Source organism: Vicugna pacos, chromosome 27 (assembly GCF_048564905.1).
Source record: "Vicugna pacos chromosome 27, VicPac4, whole genome shotgun sequence".
NCBI classification, from domain to species: Eukaryota; Metazoa; Chordata; class Mammalia; order Artiodactyla; family Camelidae; genus Vicugna; species Vicugna pacos.
In genome coordinates this window covers 6,058,798-6,085,130 of record NC_133013.1, presented here as the reverse complement: position 1 = coordinate 6,085,130, position 26,333 = coordinate 6,058,798, and the positions used below count along the sequence as shown (strand labels likewise).

The window sequence follows — 26,333 nt, the reverse complement described above, 5'->3', positions numbered from 1 at the left end:
GCTGACTCAGCAATGGGGAGGTTTATGATTTGGAAAATGTTCGAAAATGCTTGGGGAGACCCATCTGGGCCCTCAGGTCCCCACCCCGCTGGCCAGGAATCTGGCCCCAGCCATCGCAGGGCCTCTGTTCCTGGGTCAGGCAGTGTGGAGGGCTGGGGGTATACACAGGTCAGGCCCATTCTGGAAGGTTCTCCACCAGCCACACTGCTCCTCTCTCAGGTGACAGTCATGATTCTCTCCACATAGGGAGGGGTGATTTCATGAGCTGATGAATGGAAAGAGTTTGGGGAAACAATGGTGCAGCCCCTAAGCGTGAGATCCCCCGTTGGTGAATTCACTAAAGATCAGGTATCGGAAAGGGGCAGTCTGTGCAGAGATCAGGGAGGGAAGAGCAGCCTCCCATTCTGTGGGCCCTCTGCACCTGGGAGCCACAGGAGGTGTGGGAGTGAGGGCACCGCAGCAGGAGGAGCACTGACATCCCAGAGGCAGGGTGGCAGGAGGGCGCAGGAAGGGCTGGGTTTACTAATCCCCCCGTCGCCTCCCCAGCACAAGGGCAGAGGCAGGCCCAGGTCAAACAGCCATGTCCCTGGGGCTGTGCCTTCCTGAGAACAACCTCGAAGCCACTGGTGGTCTTTCCCATGCACCCCAGCCGTGGCACTCAGCCCTGGGCACCTGGACCCGTGTCCCTGAGCCCCCTGGAGCCCCTGACGTCCCAGCCACCTGCCCTAAGGCTGCACCGCATCAGCTGTGTCTGAGGATGAGGGAGGCCAAGCCCGAGGTCGGGCAGGAGGAGAAGCCCAGGCTGGGGGACCCGGTCCCCCGAGCGCCCAGACCCTCCCTGTAACGTCATCCGGCAGCCTCGAACCTGTAAGGCCTTGGTCCTCACGGTTTCCTCCATCTGAAAAATGCTACCGGTACAACTCTCACCTCGTGAGCTTTTTAGGACTTTTTAGGGGTCCTCATATAACTCTGAGCAGCATCCTACAAGATCAGGGGTCAGCCTGCCCACAGGAGGCGTATCTGCAGGTGGGACGTCCAGCCCTTCCCGACTCACTGTTCCTTTTTCCTTTCATCCCTCCCGAGGACTCTCCTCTGCATCCTGTGCTGAACGCACCCGCCCTCACCTGGGGCTCCCACCTGTGTCACCGCCAGCTCCCATCCAACCCCCGGCCAAGGCCACCTCTCCCACCCAGAGATGGACGGCTCCACCCTGCCCCCTGCTCTCTCACTGCACTGGCCTGGTATCCTTTTCAGGCTGAGGCAAGCCAAAAGGCCACTGACCGCAGGCCGGCCCTGCACCACCACAGGACTCCCATGGGTCCTCTGGTTTATGAGTTTGGCCTCGTCACAGACGCTACGCTGCAGGTCTTTCCAGACCTACTTTCTGAGTGTGTGAAAGTCCCAGTGCGGGCCCGAAGTCCTCGGGGTCCCCCCAGCCCTCGGGTCCCTCTCTGTCTGGAAGGAGATAGGGTGCAAGCTGACGTCACAGCCCAAGGTCACTGCTGCCCGGCCACCTGGACTCCTGCACAGAGTGGGTCACAGTCCTGGATCTCAGGCTCTCGGGCCAGACAGGACACGGCCAGTGTGGCTGAGATAGAGAAGCGGGCTGCCCGTGGCACCCACTGTCCAGAAAGGGAGCATCTGTTCTGTCTGGTGAAGGCTCTGCTCACCTGATGCCCAGACACCCCACCCGGCGCTAAGGAGGAACTTCTACTCTCCCTGCACGGCCCCCAGGGGACTGATTTAAGGGCACCTTGTGCCCAGTATACCTGGCTCTTTGAGGATCCTAAAGAGGGTGCTTCAGGGTGATCTGGCCCACTTCCTGGCCAGGCCCAGTGTCAGGCAGGACCCCCTTGCTCCTGACAGAAGCTGGGACATGGAGCAGGTGTGTCTCCGGTAAATCCCTAGGGGCACTTTCCTCCCTCACGGTGGGAGTTCCAGGGGAGAAGGGAAAGCGGGAACAGGGGCAGGAAGGGAGAAAGTGGGGGCTGCAGAGGATGGACCCAGACCCTGGCGGGGGACCTGAGCTGGAATCTAGGGGGCAGGCTGGCAGAGGGGATAGATGGGGAGCAGGAGGGGCTGGGAGAGGGCCGCGTGCACACGCACACAGACACACAAACACGGACGGCAGGCCTTCCTCAATGAGGCGCACCCACAGAACTCGGGGCCACAGGCCCCACTTCTAGGAGGGAGGCTGGGGTCTCCCAGCAGTGGACTTTGTGACTCCCTGAATGATGCCATGAGAGAGACAGGGGGTACTTGTTTAGAAGGGAGTGTTAAGTGGGCCATCGTGGGCCTATCTGCAAACTAACGCATTGTGCTTTGGGTGTAATGACACTGAAAACAGAAAAAGTGCTCATGCAGAACTCAGATGTTGGCAGACGTTTCCAGGGACTCTGGGGTTACCCACGCGGCCAGCCCTTCCCCCAACCCGCCTGCCTGCAGCCCAGGAACGGGGGGTCACTGGCCAGGACCTGCCCCATCCAACAGGGGTGGTTCCAGGGTTGGGGACGGACAGCTGCCATCCCTGTTCCCTGCACCAAGCCACACGTGAGCTCGGCAGAGGCTGCCCAGGGCCGAGCGCGGACTCACAATTCCGTTCTGCACGCTGAAGCCCAGCTGGTACTTGAGGTCCGGCCGCTTGATGAGGACGGTGGTGACGGGCGGACAGCTGACAATGTTGAGCTTCACCTGCGTCTGGTTCTTCAGCCCCTGCAGAGCACAGAACAGGAGTCACAGGTGGGTCTCAGACGACCTCACAGGCTCGGGTTGCAGGGGGACTGAACCCAGGCAGGCCCCTCTGTGCATGGGTACGTGCATCTCCCCGACCGGGTGCAGGGGTGCTGGGCATCCCAGGTGGCCGCAGCTCACCGCGCTCTGGTGCGCCCTTAGACCTGGGCAAAACCACGCTGCCCCGGGGGCCAGACGCCAGGCCCCAAAGGCCACTGTGCACAACTGACGGGCCAGCACTCGGGGCCCTCGCCACACTGCGAGCAAGAGGACTTCCTGTTTGGAAGGACTGTGGGGTCACCTTCCTCAAAACAAGCATCCTCCCGTGATGGTCTCGTGCGCTGCTGGCGGGGCGAGGACCGGGAGCCGCCGGCTCAGCGGGTCTGCCAACAGGGGCTCTGGTGTCTGCACCGAGACAGGCCACCTGGAGCCAAGGGCGACCCTGGACCCCAGAGGACAGCGGATGCTGCAGGCCACGGTTCTGGGGTCGGGTGGGACGAGAAGAGCGGCCTAAACCGAACGACGCTGCGGCTACCACAAAGCTCCTCTGCTCAGGCGCGCCCGCAGATGCGCATGCGCACAAACGTGCACGGCCACGCATGCGCGCACAGCCCATCAGCGTCCGAGTGACGACTGAGAGCTGCCTCCCTCAGAGGGAGGGGCCTGGCCGGCTAAGCCTCTGGCACCTCTGATTGAGGCTTCTTTCATGTCTGTCTGTCTAGCTAAACGGTACCCCTGGGTCACCAGGTCCAGGAGCCAGTTCTTGGGGCCTTCTGGCCTCAGGAGCGCCCTCTGTCAGGTGACAGGGAGGAGGGGGGCGCATCCTCCTTCAGCAAGACCACTGCGGGGGCTGCGGGCGTGGACAAGCCGCGGGACAACTCCCCGCAGGCAGAGGTGTACGGATACCCCGGAAAGAGCAAAGGCACTGCAGTGCTGAGGCCTCCGGTCACGGCTGCCTGATCCTTCCGCCCGGGACTCTCTCAGACCCGCAGTGGGCCCCGGTCCCACCAGTTTGTGTCCCCTCTGCGTGATCCTCTCTGGGGACAGGCCGCTCAGCACCTCCCAAAGCTGTACGCTCACGGGTAAGCCGGTCAGAGCAGCCGCCCAGCTCAGATCTGTGCAAGGTGACCCTAACCTCCACGTTTGCCTAGGAGGTGAGGCTATCACCTGTGAAAGGCAGGACAAGTTGGTCACCTGACATCTACGGGTCCTCGGCGCTTGCCTGGGGTCCACGTGGCTCAGGACTGGGCTAAGTGAAAGCAGACATCCCTACCCCCACGTCCCCCCACCAGGGGGCAGCCCAGGCCCCTCTCTGACATCAGGGATGCTGACAGTGTCTGGCTCAGAGTCACTGGGTGGGTCTGCCTGGACCCGGCTTCCTCCTGGGTCAGCCAGGATGACCACGCAGCAGGGATAAAGCCAGGCAGGGCCCCGGGCACCCACCTTGATGATGCCCTGGCAGGTGGCAAGGGGCAGCCCCACCAGGCTGGTGCCATTGATGGACATGATCTGGTCCCCGATGCTCAGCTTCCCCGAGCGGGCAGCTGGGCCGCCGTTCATCATGTTGGCCAGGATCACGGTGGGCAGGATGGAGCCCCAGCCGGACTCCACCACCACCACTCCCAGGATCTCCCCCTTGTGCTTCTCCAGCTGCAGCTGGAAGGACATCAGGAAAGTAAGAGGTGCCCAAAAGGGGGACAGGGGCCAGGGCCTCAGTCAAGCACCCACAGAAGGACCAGCCTGACCCTGCCTTAGGAACTGAGGCTGGTCTTCCTCCTGGCCTCCAAGCCTACCTGGGACCTGTCCATCATCCTGGGAACTGAGAGCACAGTCTCCCACCCCTCCCCATGTGGCATCAACTCCCCCAGCTCTAAGCTGGGCTCCAGTGTGCCTGTCTGCTCCCCTCACCCTCCCCAAACCCATGGAGGCCAGAGGAATGTTCTCTGAGTCCGGACTCCAACCCTGCCGGGCCTTCTGCTCTCATTTAGGAAAGTCCTTCAATTTATCTCTGTCTCCAGGGTCACTGTTTGGAAGCTGTCTGTCATTCATTCAGCAACAAGCCAACTCACTTACCCCTCAAGGACTCAGGGTGCAGGCCACCCCCAGGGACTGGCTCCTCTGTCTCAGGAGAACTTTCTAAAGACCCCTGAGCAGTCCCACTGGAACCGCAAAGGCCTCCAGTACTGGGGGCTTTGAAACTTCCCTGGGCAGACTGCCCAAGATCCCCATTTCAAAGATGCTTTCCAGAAGCATTTCGGGGCTGGGGCGGGGAGGGGCATTGAACATCCGTCTAATAGCAGCATTAAGAGGCGCATTCTCAAGGTCATTAGGACTGAGTGTAATCAGCTTCTTTGTTACAAGGACACCTCATTTCACACAAACATGCTCCCTGCAAAGGCAGGAGTGGAATGGACCCAGGGCCACACTTCAGGCTGTGAGAAGGAGGGACTGCACGTGGCTGTGGAGGCCCGCCCACCTGTCCCCTCCCGACTCCCCGCTCCCCCCATCGCACTCTCAAGCTGACTGGGGAGCCCCACCCTCACCTCCTTGCAGTTCTCCGAGTTGGAGAAGTGGATGAGGTCGTCGTTGTACATCTCCTGCGTGTTGATGATGTCACTGTACTCCTTCTGGCTCAGGTCCTCGGGATTGATGCCATTGGCCCGCAAGAACTCCTGGTAGGCCACACTGAAGGCCTGGCCAATGGACTGGGCGATCAGCTGGGCCTGCGGGGAGGGGCGCCCACTGGAGACGAGCCCGGCCCAGAGAGGAGGGGCCGCAGTGGGGCTGGGTGCCAATGCAGAGGCAGCCTGCACAGGGCCCTTCCCTGCCTGGGTGGCCGTGGCCCTGGTCTCGCGAGAGCTGTCTCCCACCCACATCCCACTATGGGCTCTCCCCCTTCTGCTGCCTGGGGGGCCTGGCGCCCCTGGCGGCCCTGACCTGAGCTGCTGTAAGTCCCAGACATTCTAAGACAGAGCACGGTTTCGAATAAAGTCTGGGGAAACTGAATTCTTCGCTAATGATCAGCTTCATTGCTTTCATAGGTGACTGTGTTGTATTTTCTTCCCACCCATCTTATTCCACAGACTTTAGGTGTGTTCTTTGGGGAGCATCGCACTTTGAGGTGCTCTCTGTCCACCCGATATTTATTTCTCCGAAGCAACAGGACTCAGTTCGACTGGGGAGGCAGGGGTGTGGCTGGCCTCTCTCCCAGGGAGGTGTGGCTTGGCTGAGCTCAGGCCGACAAGAAGCATGGGACCTTGGGGACACAGCACAGAGAAAATCATGGAGCAGATCACTTCCTTCTATTCAACGGGACCACTTCTATGGACTTCGTGGAGTCTCTGACACCACAGAGACCTGGACCCGGAGCAGTCACTGCAAGAGCTTACATGCCACCTGCTGGTGTGCAGATAAAGGCCAGTGGGAGGCGAAGGCCAGGGACCCAGCACCTGGGACACGTCAAGCACACACTGGCAGCTGGGCAGTGGGAGCAGTGGGGCCCTCAGTGACCCCTCTGCCCACGGCCAGGCCCCGCCCCCAGCCACAGGCTGCAGGAGCCCCAGGTCTGGTCTACTCCCTGCTGCCACCTCCCTCCCCACTGCCAAAAAGGGGACTCAGCATGGGCACCCCCAGCAAACCTCAGGTCCTGTTGACCCAAAAACAGGTGGAATTGAGGGATTTGGCCTAAATCCCATTCTCTACATGCTGCACAATTCACAGGCTGCAAATGAGTAAGTCTTTGCCTCAAAGCAGGCTGGGCCAGATAACAGAGGCAGAGCCCAGAGGGAGCCCTCCCTTAGGCAGGTGCTGACTCTAGGTGGGACAGGCCTCCCAAACTGAGCCCCCAATGGTCTGCGGACAGGAAGCCAGTGTTCCCTCGCCAGGACCAGGACGGTGCCTGGGAGCAGCGTTCTGGCTGTTTGGCAGCTGGGCTCAGAGCTAGGACAAGCCGGAGGCGCGGAGCCCCTAGACCACCAGGTGGCGCTACTGGCCCAGATGTGTTGGAGCCCAGGCGATGGGAGCCCAGTAGGGGCGAGTCCCGGAGACTGCCTGGCCTAGGCTCAAGCCAAGCTGGGGATCGGGGCTTCTAGGAGGAGGCTGGTCCCAGGATGGAGGGTGGATGGTGGAGGGTGAAGGCCTGGACCTGCCCTGCCCCACTGGGGTCTCACACCGGCTGCCCCCAGGCCTCCAGGTGGATCTCACCCTGACTGAGGTCCCCGGGCTGGGCAGGGTGGTGTAAGAGTATCGCTCTGTTCACCCCATCACTCCCCGAAGACCCTCCTTGAGCTCTGCCTGGATAGCCCCCACCACCTCATCCTGGGGGTAGTGAGGCCATCCACAGCAGGGCTTCTGGGAACCTCAGCATCTTACCAGCTGCTGGCTGCAATCTCCCATCCCCCCGTCCACCTTGAGTGCCTGCATCCCTCCCACCTGAGCTGGGGCAGCTCCAGAGGGCTCTCTGGGGGGCTTGGACTCCCCAGCTCTGCAGGTCACAGCCAGCTGTGAACCCAGAAAGATGGGGAGCGTGCACAGGGGCCTCACCCAGGGGCTGGCACTGGAGGCTAGCACTCAGAGCTGGCCTCCTGCAGGTAGGTGAACGCAGGAAGGGGAGGTTGCCCTGCCCCCAGCACTTTTTAGTGGCTCATCAACACTGGCTTTCACTTTACATACAGACATTCCCCCCATGCTGGGTCTCTGAGACTTCAAGCCATTAGCCACACAAAAATGCCTATGCTGATGTCCACAGATATCTGCATAATGGTGAAAGGAACATGTGCATGCACTAGTGGGTCTCTATTTAAATTCCCTTCCCTATAAAGGTGTCATTGCTTCAAAGCCCTTGTAGTTGACTTCAATTTAGCAAAAAGATCACCACCCCCACCCACCAGCCCACTCAAAGGTGAAAACACTGGGACCCTTCCCCACTGTGCCAGGTCCCTGACACACCCTCGAGTCCCTTAGTGAAAGAGAACGCCCTTTCCAAGCATCCATGGAGAGAGAATTTTAAAAAACTCTACTCTGGCAACAACCACAAGAAGGGCTCAGCCCTTGCCTCCCAGGGTTTCCCTAAGACCTGCAGGGGGGCTCACCTCTTGCCCCGCCCCTCCTTTCCTCCCTCTTCCAGGCTGAGAAAGATGCTTTCATCCCGTTCAAGGGAGTCAAAGGGTTTAATGGTCTCAGCAAATCTGTGGTATTTTAAACTTCAGAATTACAGTTGACCCTCGCACCAAACGGGGGTGAGGGGCGCTCGCCCTCTGCACAGTCCAAACGAATCTGTGTATGAGTGACAGTCGGTCCTCCAGATGCACGGTTTCTCCGAATCCGCGGTCCAGGACCCACAGATTTAACCAACTCAGATCGTACAGCGCTGTAGCATCTACTCATGACAAAGGTCTGCGTGTAAGTGGACCCGCTCAGTTCAAACCCGTGCTGTTCATGGGTCCACTCTATTTTCCAACTTGTTATGACCTGAAATGGCCACCAGCAAAAGCAACCCTGGGGCCTGAGGGTGTGCATCTTAACAGGGCCACTTCATTTGGGGAGACACAAAGGGTTTGTTAAAGGATCTTGCCGAAGAACGCCCTTGGTATATTTATCAGTGGTTCGATGTATAAACAGCTCCTGAAGAATTTATTTCGTGAAGCTGAGTTCACGGTCTCTGCATACTCAAAGCGGGTTAGAAAACTCGCTGCTTCCATTGGACGCGTCGGCGCACAGGACCGCCCCCGATACACGGTTTCCAAGGCGCCTGGGAACCCGGAGCCCCCGCAAGGCTGGGGGGGGGGAGGGGAACAACCTGCCCGCGCGTTTACTTACATCCTCAGACTCGAACACGTGGCAGATCATCTTATACTGCTTCTTCCCCTCCTGGGCCCCGGGGGTGGTCTCGATGCAGTCCTGAGAGGCTGACCGCGGCATGCGGCGTCTAGCCATCAGCACCACGATGTTCCCGATGTCCGCGATGTAGGAGATGGTGCGCAGGGCGTGGTCCATCATGGTCTCCTATCAGGAGAGGCACGAGAGGGCCCTGGGTTACAAAGAAGAGCACCCGAATTCGGGGGACTCTCAACCTCAACACCCTTGCGGTTTGGGGCTGGACCACTCTGTATCGGGAAGGGCTGACCCCGCACTGTAAGATGGTTAACAGCATCCCTGGCCTCTACTCACTAGATGCCAGCAGCATCTCCTCCTTCCCCAGTTGTGACAAGATCTCCAGCTACAGCCAAATGTCCCCTGAGGGACAAGGCCCCCAGGGTAGAGAACTTAGGTGAACAGAGCATTTTAGGGTGGTGACTCACAGTCAAGGTGATCAGACTTCACCTTGGCCGCACAGTTTCCAAAATGACACTGGTGGGGGTGTGACGCTGGGGAGGAGTGCTGGGTCCCGTGGGAGGAGGGGCAGCAGCTGGCCACATCCCCACATGCTCAGAGGCCGCCTGTGGCTCTGGACACGGGTCCCCTTCCTGTGAGGCGGGCGCCCAGCCCAGACCTCCTGCCAAGCAGAGGAGGAAGGCTTCAGAGCCAGTGTTTCCCACGGCTGAGTTTTCCCCAGGGAGCCCAAGCAGCCTGGGCCGGGTCAGGGGCCCCTGAGGCTGCTCGCCTGACTCTGATCGATGTGTCTGTGCAGCCTCTGACCTGCCTCGGGCCTGGGAGGCCCATTCCTCTCCACAGCCTTTGTCGTCTGACAGGAGTCTTCCCTGAGCATCCTGCCCGTGACCCCCACCCAAGCGGGCTGCACACAAAGGCTCTGAGAATCTCATCAGTTTGTCTTTCATGCCTTTGTTCTCTCTCCACAAAGGAAAAGCTGGCACTTCTGCAACTTCTGAAGCCTTTTTCTTCTTCCCTGAATTCACTTCTGCAGCAGATCCTGCTCCGTATTTGCCCTCCTGGAGCGGCTCTGTTCTCCGGCAGAGGAGGTAGGGTGATTCACAATCACCAGAGCCCTTCGGGAAGGGACACTGGGGCGGCGCGCCAGCATCTCTTGACTTCTGGCCACTTTCAGGAACACCTGTATCGATCTGTCGGTGTCAGTACTGTGCTCCTCCCCCAGTTCAGAGCTCAGGTCCGTGGCGGAGTCGTCTTCCTCACTGACAGAGTCTGCCATCCTCTCCCCGGCCCTGACTGGCCACGTGAGCCTCCACCGTTTCCCACATCTGTTCCCACCTCTCCAGTCCTTCTGCGAATGTTTTTTATTTTATCGTCAAACCAAGTTCCTGCCACTACTCTCCTCCAGTCCATCCTCAATAGTGCCCCAGCGCAGGTGTCAGACTCTGCGTGGCTGGACAAGTCACCCAAGCCCCGCGGCCAGGTCACCAGGCCACAGCTCTCAGAAGCTTCCTGACCTCCCACCTCTCCTTCTCCTCACTCTCGGCGACCCCAGAGCCTGCGGGGGCCAGTGCTTGGTCAGCCCATCTTTAGGGAGTGCTGTGCCCCCCGCCTTCGCTAACCCTTTTTAACCTTCCCTCTCCCCAAGGCCAGCTCTGAGGGTCCCCGTGTGTTTAGATGAGGGAATCTGGCCTCCCTGACTCAGGGATGCCATCATGTCCGCCTGAGCACACAGGTGGCTGGGTTGGTCTCATCTGCCCAGTAGGACGGTGGGCTCCTCGGGAGCAGGGCACATCTGCTTCCCCCACCAGCCCCGACTTCCCGCAGCATGGCAGAGGTTCCCCAGCAGCTGAGCACCGCGGGCAATGACTCAGGCACCAGCTGGTCTCCAGCAAGAAAAGTCATCAACGTTTCCATCATGGAGAACGAACGATTGCCCCAGATCTGTTCCCCGACAGTGTGCGCAAACACCCCGTGTTCTCGCTCTCTCTTCCTCACCTCTTCAGCTAAGGGGGCTGGGACCCCAACTACCCCGGGGCTTTTCTTACCAGCTCACAAGAGAGCTGCTCCCTGCAAAGCAAATGCAGCACGAGGCCACCAGCTCTCACCCCATCTACAGGCTTGGTGGAGGGGGTGGGTGGGCATGGGAGGGAGAGGCAGGCTCTCCCTGCTGGCTGGGGAGCTGCCTCTCCTGGGGGATGAGGACTCCCCACGTGGGGGACCCCAGCCATGCTGATGCACAGAAACATGGGGAGGAGGAGGAGATGAACAAAGACAGAGTGAGACTCTGGGCAGCAGACCATGTCACCAATTGCCAAAGTGAGGAGAGATTGTTAAGAGACTGGGCAGCCGGATGGGTCAGAGCGACCAGAAACCAAACCAAAAGTCTGAGAGCTTTCTACTGGAAAACAGGAAATGACAACCTCCTTTAAATACCTCGGCCAAGCAGAGGTGAGGTTGGATCAGAGCATTGGGAGGACTCTTGAAGCTGATTCTCAAAGACCACCAGTGTGGCCCCTAGGAAGACCATAACCAGCTTGCCTCCTGCCCAGGAGTCTGCTGCAGATGCGGAGTCTGGTGAGATGTTGCTGGTCGAGGGCCCTGTGCTGCTGGTCTGGGAGGTTGTCCCTGCTCTGCCCTCCCCCTGCCTGGCACCTTCGGCCAACCCCGTGGCTGTGTACCTGAGCCCAAGGTGGCCTCTGGCCTCCCAGGACGTCTGGCCCACTGGAGATCAGGGGAGTATCTCATCTCCCCCAGATCCAAGTCGTCAGCCACACGTCCCTGGGATGGCCTGAACAGAGGGGAAACTCCGAGGTCTCCTGCTCCGTGGCTGTGGAACATTCCTGCCCACAGAGACCTGGGAAGCCATGGGCACCTACAGCAGCCACTGGAGGGTCCTGCACGGTCTCCAGGGTAAGAGCTGTGACCTGGGGGTGCAAAGTGTGAGGACAGAGAGCAGCGGGGCAGGGGCCCTGGAGGAGAGGGCCCTAGATGGCACAGAGCCACACCCCTTGGGGATGGGAAGATGCCAGGAGGTCCAAGGTCGCTGTGATGCACAGCTGAGCGGGGCCCACAGCTAGGACTCCCACAGAGACTCTGAAGACCGACACGGAGAAAGCAGGGCTGCAGGAAAAGCACAGCAGGGCAAAGAGCAGACACAGACGGTCAGAACTGCAGCCCAGCCCTGCTGTGTCCCCAGGAGGTGGGCACCGGCCACAAGATGCTGGTCCCAGCACGGCTGCATTTCAACGTAACCACGATGCTGCGTGCGGCCGGCAGGAGGGAAAGTCCATTGTGCTAAGGACTGATCTCGAACGGGCAGGCAAAGGAAATCGCAGCCTCTGGCTCTGTCCACTCTCGTGAGTTGATGCCCTGTCCTTGGTGACGGCTTTAATGTCAGGCCCTGTTTAGACACCAAAGACCTGGAAGGAGTGAAGGGCGGGCCGACAGGGAGGGGCCGGCAGGTGTGAGCCCCGCATGGAGCCTCCTCGTGTACCCTCTGCAGGGCCCAGTGTGAGGCTCTCCTGGAGAGTCAACGGGGCTCCAAGATGTTCGGGAACTTGTCCGAGGCCTCAAGCCCACAGGGGTGGCCCAGTTCCCCCTCCCAGGCCCCCGGTCCTGCCGCTGGGTTGCAGCACTTGCCGGAGCATTGGTGAGAGGGGGCCCGACACCACCTTTGGAAAGACTTGCCTGCAGGTGGCCCTCGGCCCCTCTGGGGACTTGGATTTCAGGAGGGTGTCCGCCACCTGACCTGCTAAGAGTAGCTCGGCACACCTGAGACATTAGGGCAGGCAGCGCGGCCCAGCCTGAACCCCTGCTCGCCTTTGGGAGTCTGGAACGTGGATACCTGGCAGGAGAGGTGTGTGACCAAGTCCAGCAAAGACCTTGGGCGCCGATGCACTCCAAGCACCCCTGGTGGCCCGCACTTCACACAAGCTGTCACAGCTCATTGCTGGATGCACAGTTCAGTGCATCCCTCCCGACCTCCCCGGGAGAGGACTCGTGTTTCCCGGGGCTAAGCCCCGCACATCTGCTCCTTTGCTGGTTTTGCTCCGTATCCTGTGGTCGCAGCAAGGCACAGCCTGGGAGGCCTCTTCTCAACTGATTGCCCTTGGGGTGGTCCTGGGGGCCCCGGCAGGTGGGGAGGTGAGGGCTGGGGGCCAGAGGAGTGGGAGGGAGGAGCAAGCGTAGACGGTTTGCCCACGAAACACCAGGAAACAAAGTGTGAGTCTGAGAAGTCCTACTCCTGAGCCAGTCAGGTGGCTTCCTGCCGTCCCGCCCAGTGCACGGCCCTGGTGTGGAGGTTAGCAGGACACAAAGACCAGTGGGACAAGGCACAGGCTGGACACGGGGATGGACCCGTAGGAGGAAGGGCAGTGCCCACGGTGGGATGTCCCCGAGGGCGGGCAGGCAGCAGGGTGCTGGGAGTGGGCTGTGGCAGGAGGTGGCTCCTCTGTCCCCCAGGTGTCAGGTCTTCCTGCCCACCAGGCCCTGGAGGGGGGTGACAGCCAGCGCATCTGCCACCTGAGAGCCCTCTTCTGCTGCTCCCAGCAGCCCAGTGATAGGCACTGTCTACACCAGGAGAGAACAAGCAAAAAAAGCCCCCCAGGTGTTGGGAGCCGCAGTCTAGACTGTGGGATGGCTGACTCGGCGGTGCTGGTCTCGAACAGGTCGTACAGATAAGAACTCCCAGCCTAGAAATACATATATTGTCCAGCTCTGTCCATGTCGAGGGCCCAGGGTCGATGACACCCCAGCGACAAGGGGCACAGCCAGCACCCAGGTCTCATTTCCACACGTCACACCCGCTAAAATGAGCCGCGGCTCCTGGAAGAAATGGCTGGTTCCAGGTCTGGGGCAGGGCAAGGTCAAGGAAACTTCAGAACGTCTTATGGTCTCAGGAAGCAGGGACGTGTTCAGAGGCAGAAATTAGGACACCAGGATGACACAAGAGCCAGTAGGAGGGTCCCTGGCCAGATCCGGGATAATCCGAGCACCCAAACGAATAAGTATGGTAAGATATTATAATACAAGTTAAAAAAAACAATCCACGGGTTCACAGTGAAAAGAAAGCGAAAAAGAGAGAGGAAAAGCAAAAAGAAGATCTTCTTCACAGAAGCACATTAGATAAGTAGGAAGCGTGACAATTAGAAAATCACCATTTTGCATTTGCAACATCGTAGTCAACCATGACGAGATCCTCGCTGGATGCTAATGCCACTGGGCAAAGGGCGCCGGGGGACTGGGTGCCCCGGTGTTGCCACACGGATCCACTTGCCGACGGCAAATAAGGGAGGGGCTGTCACCCCAGCATCTGGCTGTCCTCATCCATCCCCTCCCCTCTGTTCCCAGGGCCACCCCACTTCGTGCACCGGCCCCTCCCTCCATCCCACCCGTGCCAGGGCTCCCCTCCACCCTCTCCCGGGTTCACAGTCCTCTCTATCTGGCTCCTGTGTCGGCTTCCCTGTCTCCCCACAACAGCAGGTTCCCTGCAGAATCGAGGTCAGACACGAGCTGGGCACACAGTCTACATCTCAGGACCCCTTCCCGTTGGGGGCCGAAGGCCACCCAGGATTCCTCCTTCCAGCTCCACTCCCCAGCCTGGCACGCAGGGGCTTCGAGAGGGCTGTTCTAGAATCCCACGGGTGAGTGCACAACTCCGGCCCTCGCCTCTCCCGCATCGCATCCCCATGGCAGCATCAGTCACCGACTGCCCGCCCGCCCCGGACAGCCAGCCCCCATGGCTCCCCCTCTGCCCCACAGCAGGGTCTGGGGTGACTGTCCTCGGGGACAGCCTTCTCATCCCCGCCACAGGGAGTCCGGCGGCTGGACCTGGCTCTCCGGGAGTCCCCGATCCGATTTTAAACAGCCGGCTCTCAGCACTCACCTGTGTGTCCGCATTTAACACCTTGATCCTCTGGGTGGAGATGAAGAGGTCCACTTCGGTCAGAGTCTGGGCATCGCCCTCAGAGTTCTAAGGAAGGATGGTGGAGACTGTTACAGACCTTTTAAGAAACTAATTCAAACAAAGGCCTGACAGTCTTACCGAGGACCCTGAGCGCCCCTAGAGGGAAGAGCTCCTCCGGCAGGAGCAGCCATGGGAGTCTAAGTGCAGGCCTCCTCCCAGCGCATCCGCAGCTGAGCGAGTTCTCCAGGCAGCCGGCACAGGGCACGGCGAGGAGCGAGGGGACCGCCTCCGGGAGGCTGAGCACCAAGCGGGTCTGTGTCACAGCATCCAAAGTGCGGCCCCTTGACCCCCTGAGATTCCGGCCTGCCTGCCCACCCTTCCCGAACACGGCGAACACACGGGTCTGTGTGCAGGAGCTCCCTTTCTTGGACTGGGGATTCCGAGTCTCCCCAGGAGGGGGGAAGACATTTTCAAAGAAGGGGGATTAGAATATCTGCATCTCCTTCTGGTTTAAAGTCACAGCCGTAGATCGGGAGTTCAGGATTTGCAGATACAGACTACTGTATATAAAACAGGCAAACAACGAGATCCTACTGCATAGCACAGGGAACTCTATTCAATACCTAGTGACAGCCTACAATGGAAAAGAATGTGAAAAGGAACATGTATGTGTGTATAGCTGAATCACGATGCTGCACACTTGAAACTAACATAACATTTACACTGCAGTAAAAAAAAAATTAAAAAAAAAAGTCACAGTCATGTCAACCTGCTGGCAGCACTGGACCCACTCTTCCAAAAACCCTGAAAACAAGGCCTTGAGCGGACCAGGCGCTGCCCTCACAGGACACTGGAGAAGCTGTCTCACAAATGCCCCTTCTGTCATCTCCCGAGGATACCCATCATATGGCCGCTAGTTATGTATAAAGGAACGTTCTGGAAGCTGAGGGCACTACTCAGGGTCTGCCCCAAACCAGGACGGCCTTTCATAGGTTTCTACACCTGTGGGAATGCTAACTCCCCCTGCACAGGGACGATGAGATACAAGTTCTCTGGTTCTTCCACTGAGGTGAAGAATTCTCTGTGGTTACTCAGGGGCCCAGAGTAGTCTACCTTCCACTTCACAGGAGCAGAAGTCGTGATTTAATTTCTCGCTAGGAAATCTGAAACCAAACCCCCCTTGCTGACCATTCCTCAGGAATTCTGAGTCACAGAGAGGCCCTCTACTGCAATGACAAATTTGGATTTTCACTCAGTTTTCAAGGGAAAAGGTCTTTGGGGCCCTCAGCCCACCACGGGGGACACGGCTTTTAACTGACTATTAACAGAAGAGAGTCCAAACTAATGCAGCTGAAACAGTCTGCAGGACATCGGAGAAACTTCTTTTTTCTCTGTTTTTAAAAATCTAGTTAAGAATATGAAAAGGAATACATGTATGTGCATGTATGACTGAAACATGATGCTGGACACCAGAAATTGACACAACATTGTCAACTGACTATACGTCAATAAAAAAACAATGCTAAAAAAAAATCGGGTTACAGTCTCCATCCCCATGCTTTTCAAGGTTATTTTCTGGAATTATGGCTCAAAACCTTCTTTCCAAAAGGCAGGTCCGGCCAGAAGTAAAACAACAGTTGCAGGTGGACCCTGGTTTTAGTGACAGTTTGGGGGGACACATGAGCCTGTGATACACTTGACAGGAGAAGAGGGAGCAAGCTTGGGGGTGACTGGGCTCCAGGTGGGGGTCAATGGAGGAGACTGAAGTCTGTTCAGTAACAGGGAACGGAGAGGCCATCCCATCATACTCCCTGCGGGAAGAAGGGAGGGGGACCTCAGACAACTGGGGGGCTTGCACATCTATAGATGGGGACCACAGCCCCAGTCACCAGTGAGTCCGTGGCGGGAGGACATGCTGACTCAGGGAGACCTTCCAGTCATCATCGGCCTGCCCAGCTGCGGGCCAACCAGGAAAGGGGCCTTTGGCAATGACCCTGAGCACCTTCCTGCCTGAGAGAAAGAACAATCCTTCCTGGAGGTAATAGGCTGGCCTCGGCCGGCCGCTGAGGCTGTCTTGCCTGCGCCGGCCCCCTCTGGGCTCTCCAGACTGCAGACCCGAGGAGCAGGCTGTGGTCCACCCTGACCGTTCTGCAAATATCACAGGGAGAGAGGGCTGGCCGCAGGGGGAAGGGAGACCCCAGACAAGATTCTCTGACCACATTGCCAGAATGCGGTGTTCCTGGTGGGGACAGAGAACTAACTCTCGCTGTTAAATCTACAAGCCAGGGCAGTCAGTGCCCTCCAACACCAAGCATTTGCTATTTCCCACCTTGAGAGGATAGTCAGAATATAGCCAGTATTTACCAAATGATCAGGCTGAGGAGCCAATCACTGAAGGCCAACTTGAGATTTTTAAGTCTGCTCTAGAAACTTCTCAATAGAGAGAGCATCTCCCGGGCAAACTGAACATCTCATCAGCCTGATTCAGGAAATTAAACTTCATGCGTCTTTAAATGTCACAACCATGTAATTAATTCTGTACAGGGGGCCTCGGAAAGAAATGAGTCACATGGTCCTAGCAAATGCCACATTTAAGAACGTCTACTCGAAACAGCAGCATCATGACAATAACACGCTCTCTAGCTCACAGACACGCAGAAAGAGAAAAATGCAAAAGGGCAACTATTAAATTCTTCTGTAAGGGGGTGGTAAAAACAACAAAAGGTGTCGTGATTGCATTCGGAAGTCTAGCACCTACCCAGGGAGGAGGAAAACACTCACTAGCCACAGCATTTCTGACCCCAGGGGACCCTCCCTCCCCCCTCCCCCACTGCACCGGATGAGCCAGAGATAGACAAGCGAACCCCACACTCTACACACCGCTTTTTTCTTGATTTTAGCAGCCTTTTGCATCCTCTGAGCAGCGTGGAAGAGAAAAGAAAAACAAGTGGGCAAAAAGCGAAGGAAGAGCTGTTTCAGTCTTGTAGGCAAGAGTCCCGTGGAAGCCCTGCGGGAAGCCCTGCATCCCCCCACCCCCACCACGGGAGCTTGCATGAAAATTCCTGATAACCACTGGGTCCGAGCGGGAGCCCTGGGGACCGGATAAGAGGGCAGGCCCTGGGACTAAGCGAGCATCAGGGCTGGGGGCTGGGGGCTGGGGGCTGGGGACTGGGCAGGGGACAGTCAGGGCTCCACGCTGCCCCTGGATGCTTTCTTCTGTCCTGACCACAGCACTGGGCTCCTTCCTGGAGCCCCTTTGCTCGGACGAGGAGGTCAGAGTATGATGAGGATGGGGAGGGGCTGGCATCCCTTCTCACCCTACAGGGGCGGGTGTCCACAGACCCTTTTTTGCCCAGAGGGCACCTCCGCAGGCCACTGCACCCCTCGCCCCGACCCCACTGGCTTTGCTGACTTGGCCCCGCCTTCCCTTTTCCAGGCTCCACCCACCCGCCACCAAAACCAGGTGATCCCATGTGCTTGTTCTCCCATCCGAGGCCAAGTCTCCCTTTGCCTTGCCAGGCACCACAGACGTTTCTGCTCTCCGTGCCAAGGGCTTTGGGGTCAGAGCTGGACAGAGCGCCTGTGCCGAGTTGCCCTCCCCTCCCTAGTGCTCCTTGAAGCAAACCAGGGCACTCCTGGGCCACCCCTACCTTGACCCGGCTGACGGCCTCCTGTGCCTGCATCATTCGAATGTTTTTGGAAGGATTCCGTTCGGAGAGCAGCTGGGTGGACCCCAGGTAGTTGGCAGCAAAGATGATCCCATCAATGAGGTCTTCTGGTTCACAGGGGCCTGGAACTGAAGATGGCAACAATTATCAGCTCCCTGGACGACAGAGGAACGAGGCGGTGGAGAAGGCAGAACCATGACCTCGTGGTCGTCGTCTGCAGCCAGCGGTCGGAGGCGGGTCTCCCGCCCTGGTTCCTCCATGGGGCACCGTGCAAGTAACTGCAATAAATCGACACCTGGGCCAGGAAACCCCGCACCCGCGGTGTCAGGGGGACAAGTCTGGCATCCCGGGCAGCAGTCACTCAAGGCACCTGGGCCTCCAAGGGGACACCACATGCTGCAATCCCAGAGGCGCCCTTTCCCGGATATCCCCACGCCTGCCCCAGAGCCCTCAGTCGTCAGGACGGTAATGGGAGACTGCTCACTGCCCTCCACCCACTCGGCTTCTGCACCGCAGGGCTCTGGCGTGCCGCAGCCTTCCCACAAGGCCTGTGGGGCCCCTCCCCTTCAGTACAGCCCAGGTCCAGGCTGGGGAATGTGGTCCTGGTTCGCCCTGCTGTCCGAGGCCAGAGCTGTCAACAGCCTGACCTGGAAGGTTCCATCTTGGCGCTGTTTACTACGGGAACCACTGGCCTCAGGTGGCTTTTGAGGACCCAAACAGGCTAGTGCACCAGAGGAACTGAATTTTAACATTGTATTGCAATCCAAAGTCATATGCACAGAAGCAGCCAGGTGTGGCTAGGGGCTCCTGGACTGCACGGGCAGCTCGAGGTGAGAGTCAGCCAGCCTCTTCTGCAAAAGGCCAGATGGAGGAGACCTTTGGCTCTGCAGTGTACCTCTGCATTTGTAGCATGAAAGCAGGCCTGCCTGTGCCCCAGCAATGCTTGGGACACAAGATCAGGTGCCAGGGGAATCTGGCCCCCAGTCCACAGTCTGCCAACCTGCAGGACATCACTCAGCCTCTCTCTCACTGCCCACCTCCAGCCAGAGCCCTTTTCTTGGACACCTTGGCCTTGGCTCTTGGGCGTCCTTCCATCCTGAACTGGCCTGCCCAGAGCCCCTCCGGTGTCCACAGAGCTGGCTGTGCCATGGATCCCCCCGCCCTCAGGACCAGCAGCCTCCTGCCAACCCAACCTTCAGCCAGGGTTCCATGGTCTCACTTCTGACCCACCCTGTTTCTGAGACTGTCCACTCATCCACCTTGGACACCTCACCCACCAGCTCAGTACCACCTGCCCCAAACCTCTGACCCCGTGCCCCCACATCCTATCTGTCTGCCCTAGGGGTTCGGCAAAACTGCAACGACGTTTCCTTGGGCCCTGAGGCTGGAAACACCATCCCCCCTCCCCACCCAGTAAGGCAGTGGTTCCATTACAAATTCATGGCCTTCAGTGCCCACAGAACTCCTTGGCAACCCTGACAGGCTCCTCTGGGAAGCTCTCCCTCTGCCCTCCGTGCAGGCTATTTCATTCCTTTCTCCAGCCCCTTGAACTTCTGGCTGCCTCTCCCGGTCTGTCCTCGACAGAGCATCACCTGCTCCCAAATACGCCAATGCCCCCGTGTGGTGGGCGTCTGACCAGCCCCTCTTTGGGGTTCCCTGGAGGCAGTGAGGTCCCTACCTGGGGTCTAAGGATCACCTGAGACCCCATCCCTCTCCCTTCGGGATCCCATGTCTTCCACTGTGCACTAAACCAAGTCCCATCTCAGGTCTCCCCATGACTTTGAAATATCCTCCAGTCTCCCCAGGCAGAGTCAAACCCTCCTTCACCACAGTCCTGCCTGCAGTGGGCTCCCCCACTCTCCTCCCTCTGGAAGCCCAGTGTCTACAAAGATCTGCCTGTCTGTGTCCACACTCCCTCCTCAGCCCATCCCAGCCTGGCCACTGTCACCACCACTCGTGGACACCACAATACACACAGGGCAGCTGGGTTTCTATGTCCACAGACTTGCAAAGGACATGGTAGCAGTCTGAACCCCAGCCCCACACCCTCAACATCCACCTGTGGCTCCCCTGGAAGGGCCCCAAGGGATGTCCATCTCAACACACCCAAAGCAAACCCTGACCCTTCTCCACGCCAATCTGGTTACCTCCCCAGCCCTGATCTCAAAGCAACCTGGCCACCCACCCAGCGAGGCCAGTCTTCACCCCATATCCACCCCCTCCCAAGTCCTGTCCATTTCACCACTAAACTGAACAGGAGTCTGTCCACTTTCCCCAGTTCTGCCACCACCATCATCCCATTCTCTCTGGTCAGTGACAACCATCTTCAACCAGCCCATGTGAATCACAGTGGACTGTGTGTCTGTGTCCCCTGATCCCCAATTCATATGTTAAATCTCAACCCCTAGTGTGACAGGTAGTAAGACGTGGGGTCTTGGATAGGTGATTAGGTCACGAAGGTGGAGCCCTCCTGAGTGGGATAAGTGCCCTAATCAGAGAGATCCCAGACAGCACCCTTGCCCACTTCTGCCAGGTTAGGACAGAGAAGGCAGCCGTCTGCAGCTTAGGAGAGGGCCCTCACCAGACGCAGCCATGCTGGCCCCTGAGCTGGCTTCCAGCTTCTAGAATCGTAAGCAACACTTTTCTGTTGTTTACATGCCACCTAGAATGTGGTGCTTTGTCTCAGCTGCCAGGATAGAGACAGGGATCTGCTGCCCACAGGCTGCTCTCCATGGTGCTGAGAGGGCCTTGAGACCAGAAACATGATCATTCTTCCTCCCCTGCTTGAAGCCTCTAAGGGCCTACCACTGCTTTCAGGACTGGAGCCCCAAAACCCAGGATTCTGGGTCCAACGTACATGCCCGTGGGGGTGGGAGAAGTCTCACTGGCCTCTCACCCCAATGTCAGCAGAGCCCTAGAAATGGGGGTCCCAGCTCCTGCCTGCATCCCCACTCCAGTTGCCCGGGCACTGCGAGCTGGGGATGCCTGGAAAGATATCTGTATGTTACACTTTCATTCGAACAAACTTCAGCTCCATGGACCTTAGACTCAAGCTCCAAAATCAGTCCCAGCCTGTGCCCTTTAGCCTGAAGAGCCACATCCAGGGTTCACACAGCAGACAGACCTACATGCCAGGACACTGCAGATGCAAAAAGCAACAACCATCTCTTCACACCAGAACCACAGCATTTGTACAGAAGTCGATTCTATGATGTGCTTTAGAACATGGTGAAATATTCTGAAGTTTCAAAGAAAACTAACATTAGTAACAATGGGCCCTGGCAGGTCCCAACTCAGGAATGCCCCAGGTCAGCTCCCGTCCTGACAGCACAGATCTGGGGGACCCCAGGCATCATGACACCACTGCTCTGGAACCCCCATTCTCCCCATTGACTCTGACATCCTCCCCAGCTGTGCCCAGAGGATACAGCCCCTCCCCTTGGTGCTTCCTCCAGGAATCTCTGATAACACTTGTGGATGCCTCAACTAGACCCTCAGGGAACTGGACCCAAGGCACTGCCCCCTCAGCCCCTCCAGAGCCCGGTCGCCCAGTCTGTGTAGGTCACAGATGCTGTCCCCCACAAATGGACACCTGGTGACCCCCACAGCATGCTGGTGGACTTCCCACAAGTCTTAGCCCCATCTCTGCCATCCGTGTCTGGAGGAAAGGAGCATGAACTGGGAGTAAGGGGTGCCTTTCCAGAGCCTTGCCCCAGTGGGGAAGATGTGAGCCTAAGCCTGCAGGGTAAGCACAGCCCCTCAGTATGACCTCCCCACCGCCACTCTGTTCTGGGGGAAAGTGCAGGTGGTCCCAGAAGCCCTGGAGTAACAGCCCATCCCACACTCTCAGCCAGTCCTCGGCAAGTGTCCCCTTGCCATGTCCATGGGGCGGGGGTTCACGTGGCACTCTGTGGCCCCCATCCCTGGGGATGAGGGGTCAGCCTTCTGAGGCCTCTGTCTCCTAATGCCCCCTTGCCCGTTCCCCGGGGTGACCTTGGTCAGCTCCCGGACCTCCCCAAGGTTCACGCTCCTGTCTCGCTCCATGTCCCAGAGGAGGTTTATCAAAGGCTGGCCCATCTCCTCACCGGATCTGGGGCCCACCTTGGGGTACAGACTGCTGTTGTGAAGGACGCCCCATCCCAGGCAGTAGAGTCCACCACCCGCACCCACGGACACCTCCCTGGGAAGAGGCCAGGGGAGGACTAGAGGCTTTGTTGCAACCCCAGCAGACACCCATCTCCGCAGGGGTTCCTGTCACTCCTACCTTGCTCTTTCTTCAAATGGAAAACACCTCATACAACAGTGTCTCAAGCATCCCACCCGCCTGGACACTCATTAGGAAGCAGAGAGGAGCGGCCAATGAGGGGGCGTGGATTTCAGGATCTCAGACACAATCCTCAACTCCAATCATGACATGCAGAGCAAGGATCAAACAGCCTCCATTTAAGACTGAAGTGGCTGGCCCTGCGTGTTTGAGAATAAATTGTTTTTCTTTTGCTAGATTCTTGAACCAACCCTAAGCCACCAGAGGGAGACAGGACAACAAAAAACAGAGATAGGTTTAAGGGAGATTCTCTCTCCTCAGAGTGATTTCTCCTATTAATTTCCTTTCTATGGCCTAGTATGTGCACACGTGTATCAGAACATCTCTGCGCAGCTTGGACAAGAAGAATAAGGTGCTCAGTGTCTTCCCTGCTGGAGGAAGCCTTCATCTGAAGCACCCATTGGAGAAACAGGGCAGAGGTGGGGGTCCCCCAGAGCCATGCCTAGAAGCTCCCCACCGCCACCTGGGGAGTGATTATCTGGAAGGGGGGTGGTCAACAGAGGCTTCAAACAGTGGCTCGGCCCAGATGGTCTCACTCACCTGTGCCTGAATCTCCCTGGGGTCCTGGAGGGGACCACTAGGGGAGGGGGCAGAGCACAGACATGTACAGTGGTGTAGGTGTGAGTCTGAAGGCCATGGAGGGCAGCCTGCACCTCGACACCCCAGACCCCTGTGCAACATCTGTTCCATCCAATCCTCCTCAAGTCCATGAAGCAGACCTCAGTGTCCTCATTTGACAAATAAGAACAGTCTATGTGGGGTCAAATCATTTTGCCCAAGGTCACCAACACTGACTCAGGCACAAAGCACTTCTAAGCTCTTGTACATGAGGACCTATGCTGTGACAGGAGACAGGGAGCTCATGGGCCGAAGGTCCCACAGTCACAAAATAAAGGTATCAGGGTGCCTTTGCCTTTGCCCATGGTGAGAGGCATGAACGAAACACACAGTGCCCAATGAGATGCAGCAGGAAGGGAGCTGGGATGGCTGCCCTTTGAGCGAGATACATGGAGAATGAAAGGAAATCAACAAGCTGTGGATGGGAAGGAGGAGCAAGCTTCCCAATCTGTAGCAAGAGCAGGTGCAAAGGCCCTGGGGTGGCAGGAAGAAGTGCAAACTGCCTGGGGTTGGGCAGCTGGTTAGGACTACTCGAGGCTGCAGAGCATATGTCGGTGGGAATGTGAGCATCCTGTGGCCCCACTCAGGACTGTCACTTAACAGGGTATTGGTCAGGGAAGGAGCCCAGCCTCTCTGCCTTTAGAAGGTAACTCAGGCTGCAGAGAGGCAAACTGCAGGGTCCTGGCAAGTGAGGGATGATGATGATGACGATGATGGTGTGGAACAGGATGATGGTAAAGAGACAGACAGCGACAGACTGACTCACCATGGAGGTTCAAGCAACAGGACTGGGAGGGGGACTGGAGGAGGAAGAGGAGGGCTGCGACTCACTGTGGAGGGGCCCTGGGAGAGGGCTGAGCTCGGGGTGGGGATTCCGGGCAGGTCTAGTGGCAGGAGCCCAGAGTATCCCCAAAAGCTCAGAAGGCAGCGCGACTCGGGAGTCCCAGGGAACTGCGTGTCGGTACCAAGTGGAGCCACATGGGGGAAAGAATCATCAAGGCGGGTGGGGGGGTGCGCTAGGTGGGGCTGGGCTCTGCCAGCTCCAGTGCTCTCCATCCAGGCGTTGAAAGGAGAAACGGCAAGAAAGGCAGACAGACAGAAGGTGGAGGGAGTCCAGGAAAGGAAGGGCCTTATTAAGGGAGGTGTGCCCGGCTGCACCTCGGGCTGGTGGGAGGAGGAAAGGCGCCCGCGTGCTTGTCGAGCAGAGGGATAAGGAAGCTGGCAGTGACCTTGGAGCACTGACCCTGCACAGAGGGCTTCAGGAGCATGAGGGATGATCAGGAAGGAGGCAGCTGATCCCAAATGCCAGTTGGGAAGACGAAGAAGGGGCAGTGATGACATGGATGGATGCAGGACCGGACGCTGGGTTTGGAAGGCAGTGGGAGGGGGAGTGGAAGACACAGGGGAGAAATGATGTTAGATGGACTGGCTGGGGCTCCAAAGAGCAGAGGAGGAGCCGCAGCCCTGATTCGACGGGGTGTGGAGGAGAGACGGGGAGCAGGAGCACGGAGGCCACGTCCAGGCCACACCCAGACCAGTGGAAGAGCTGCCCTGGGAGGGGTCTGCAGTGGGGAGAGGAGGCAGGAGGGGAGGAACATAAGACTCACGAAACTGGGCATCAGGGCAGACCTAGGGTGTGACATCGGGGCCATGGATGGGTTCTGCCTGCCTCCAATGCCTCTCCTACCACACCAGCCTGTCCCAGAGCCAGACGATGTCCTAGAGCCCTGGGGCTGTGCCTGTGAGAAACCACTGAAGGTTAAAGGTGTCCTGTAAGACTGACATAAAAGAGAAGATGCTGGAGGAGGGAGAGCATAGCTCAGTGGTAGAGCGTGTGCTCAGCGTGCACCAAGTCCTGGGTTCAATCTCCAGGACTTCCATTAAAAAATAACCTAATTACCCACCTCTCAAAAATTAAAAAATAAAGTAAAAGAAAAAATTTTAATTAAAAAAAAAAAGAGAGAGAGAAGATGCTGTCTGAAAACCAGACCTGTGTGTCACTTCTAGGGAGAGGCCACGCCGGGATCTGCAGGGCGAGTCTGGGCATCACTGAGGAAAGGTCTGCGGGATCCACCAGGTGGGGCAGCAGACACTGGCCACCGGCAGGAGGCAATTCAAAAACTGGGAGTCAAGGAAGGAAGGTCAAAGCCAAGCCCAATTCAGTGCATAAATCTGCCCAAGACAGGTCCTGGGCAGAAGCCTGTTGTGCTTGGGAGAATTCCTTCCCAGAAAAAAGTAGAAGAATAAAAAAATCTGGCCAAAAGAGGAAAAGGCGTAGAGATGAGGCTGTCTGCTGCAGTGCTATTTGTAACAGCAAAAAAAAAAAAAAAAAAAAAAAAAACTGGAAACCGCCCAACTGTTTCCACACAGGGACATCCGGTCTGCACAGCGGGGTCTCTGGAGCATCACAGAGTCCTCTACACTCTGCCCTGTGGGGGGAATTTGGTATCATCTCTTGGATTTAGGATTCAGCGAAAAGAGCAAGATGAAGAAAAGGGTGTTTAACTCATCACCTAAGAAAGGGGAAGATAGGCTTATAATTAAAATACGGGCGATGTTAAAAATGCTTACCTGTTGTGGGAGAAAAGGATTTGGGGGAAGGGGTCATAGGGGAAGAAACCAGATATCTCTGCATATACCCTGTTTTAAATATTTGATTTTTGAACCCTGTAAGAATTTTATATAATTATAAAACAAGATTAAAATTTGAAAAGCATCCAGAATATATTAACAGATCATACAACTTCATAAAAGAAACCCAACCCAATTCAAAAATGGGCAGAAGACCTAAACAGTCAATTATCCAATGAAGACATGCAAATAGCCAATAGGCACATGAAAAAATGCTCAGTATTGCTAATTATCAGAGAAATGCAAATCAAAACTACAATGAGGTATCACCTCACATCAGTCAGAATGGCCGTCATTAGAAAGTCCACAAGTGATAAATGCTGGAGAGGGTGTGGAGAAAAGGGAGCCCTCCTACACTGCTGGTGGGAATGCAGTTTGGTGCAGCTGTTATGGAAAACAGTATGGAGAGTCCTCAAAAGACTAAAAACAGACTTACCCTATGATCCAGCAATCCCACTCCTGGGCATATATCCAGAGGGAACTCTAATTCGAAAAGATACATGTACCCCAATGTTCACAGTAGCACTATTTACAATAGCCAAGACATGGAAGCAACCTAAAAGTCCATCAACAGAGGACTGGATAAAGAAGATGTGGTATATTTATACAATGGAATACTACCCAGCCA

General features: G+C 57.4%; 1 protein-coding gene across 3 annotated transcripts in view; it reads right to left on the bottom strand.

Annotated features, from left to right (window-relative positions):
* Positions 1–26,333, bottom strand: part of APBA2 (amyloid beta precursor protein binding family A member 2) — a 174,970-nt gene that overhangs the window by 4,244 nt on the left and 144,393 nt on the right. For all 3 annotated transcript variants that reach the window (XM_072950667.1, XM_072950666.1, XM_072950668.1), the window contains 6 exons: positions 18,115–18,260; positions 14,444–14,530; positions 8,548–8,733; positions 5,274–5,453; positions 4,174–4,386; positions 2,593–2,712 (listed from right to left, as the gene is read on the bottom strand). In XM_072950667.1, coding sequence (XP_072806768.1) covers positions 2,593–2,712; positions 4,174–4,386; positions 5,274–5,453; positions 8,548–8,733; positions 14,444–14,530; positions 18,115–18,260 — 932 coding nt within the window. The remainder of the gene's footprint in view (positions 1–2,592; positions 2,713–4,173; positions 4,387–5,273; positions 5,454–8,547; positions 8,734–14,443; positions 14,531–18,114; positions 18,261–26,333) is intronic.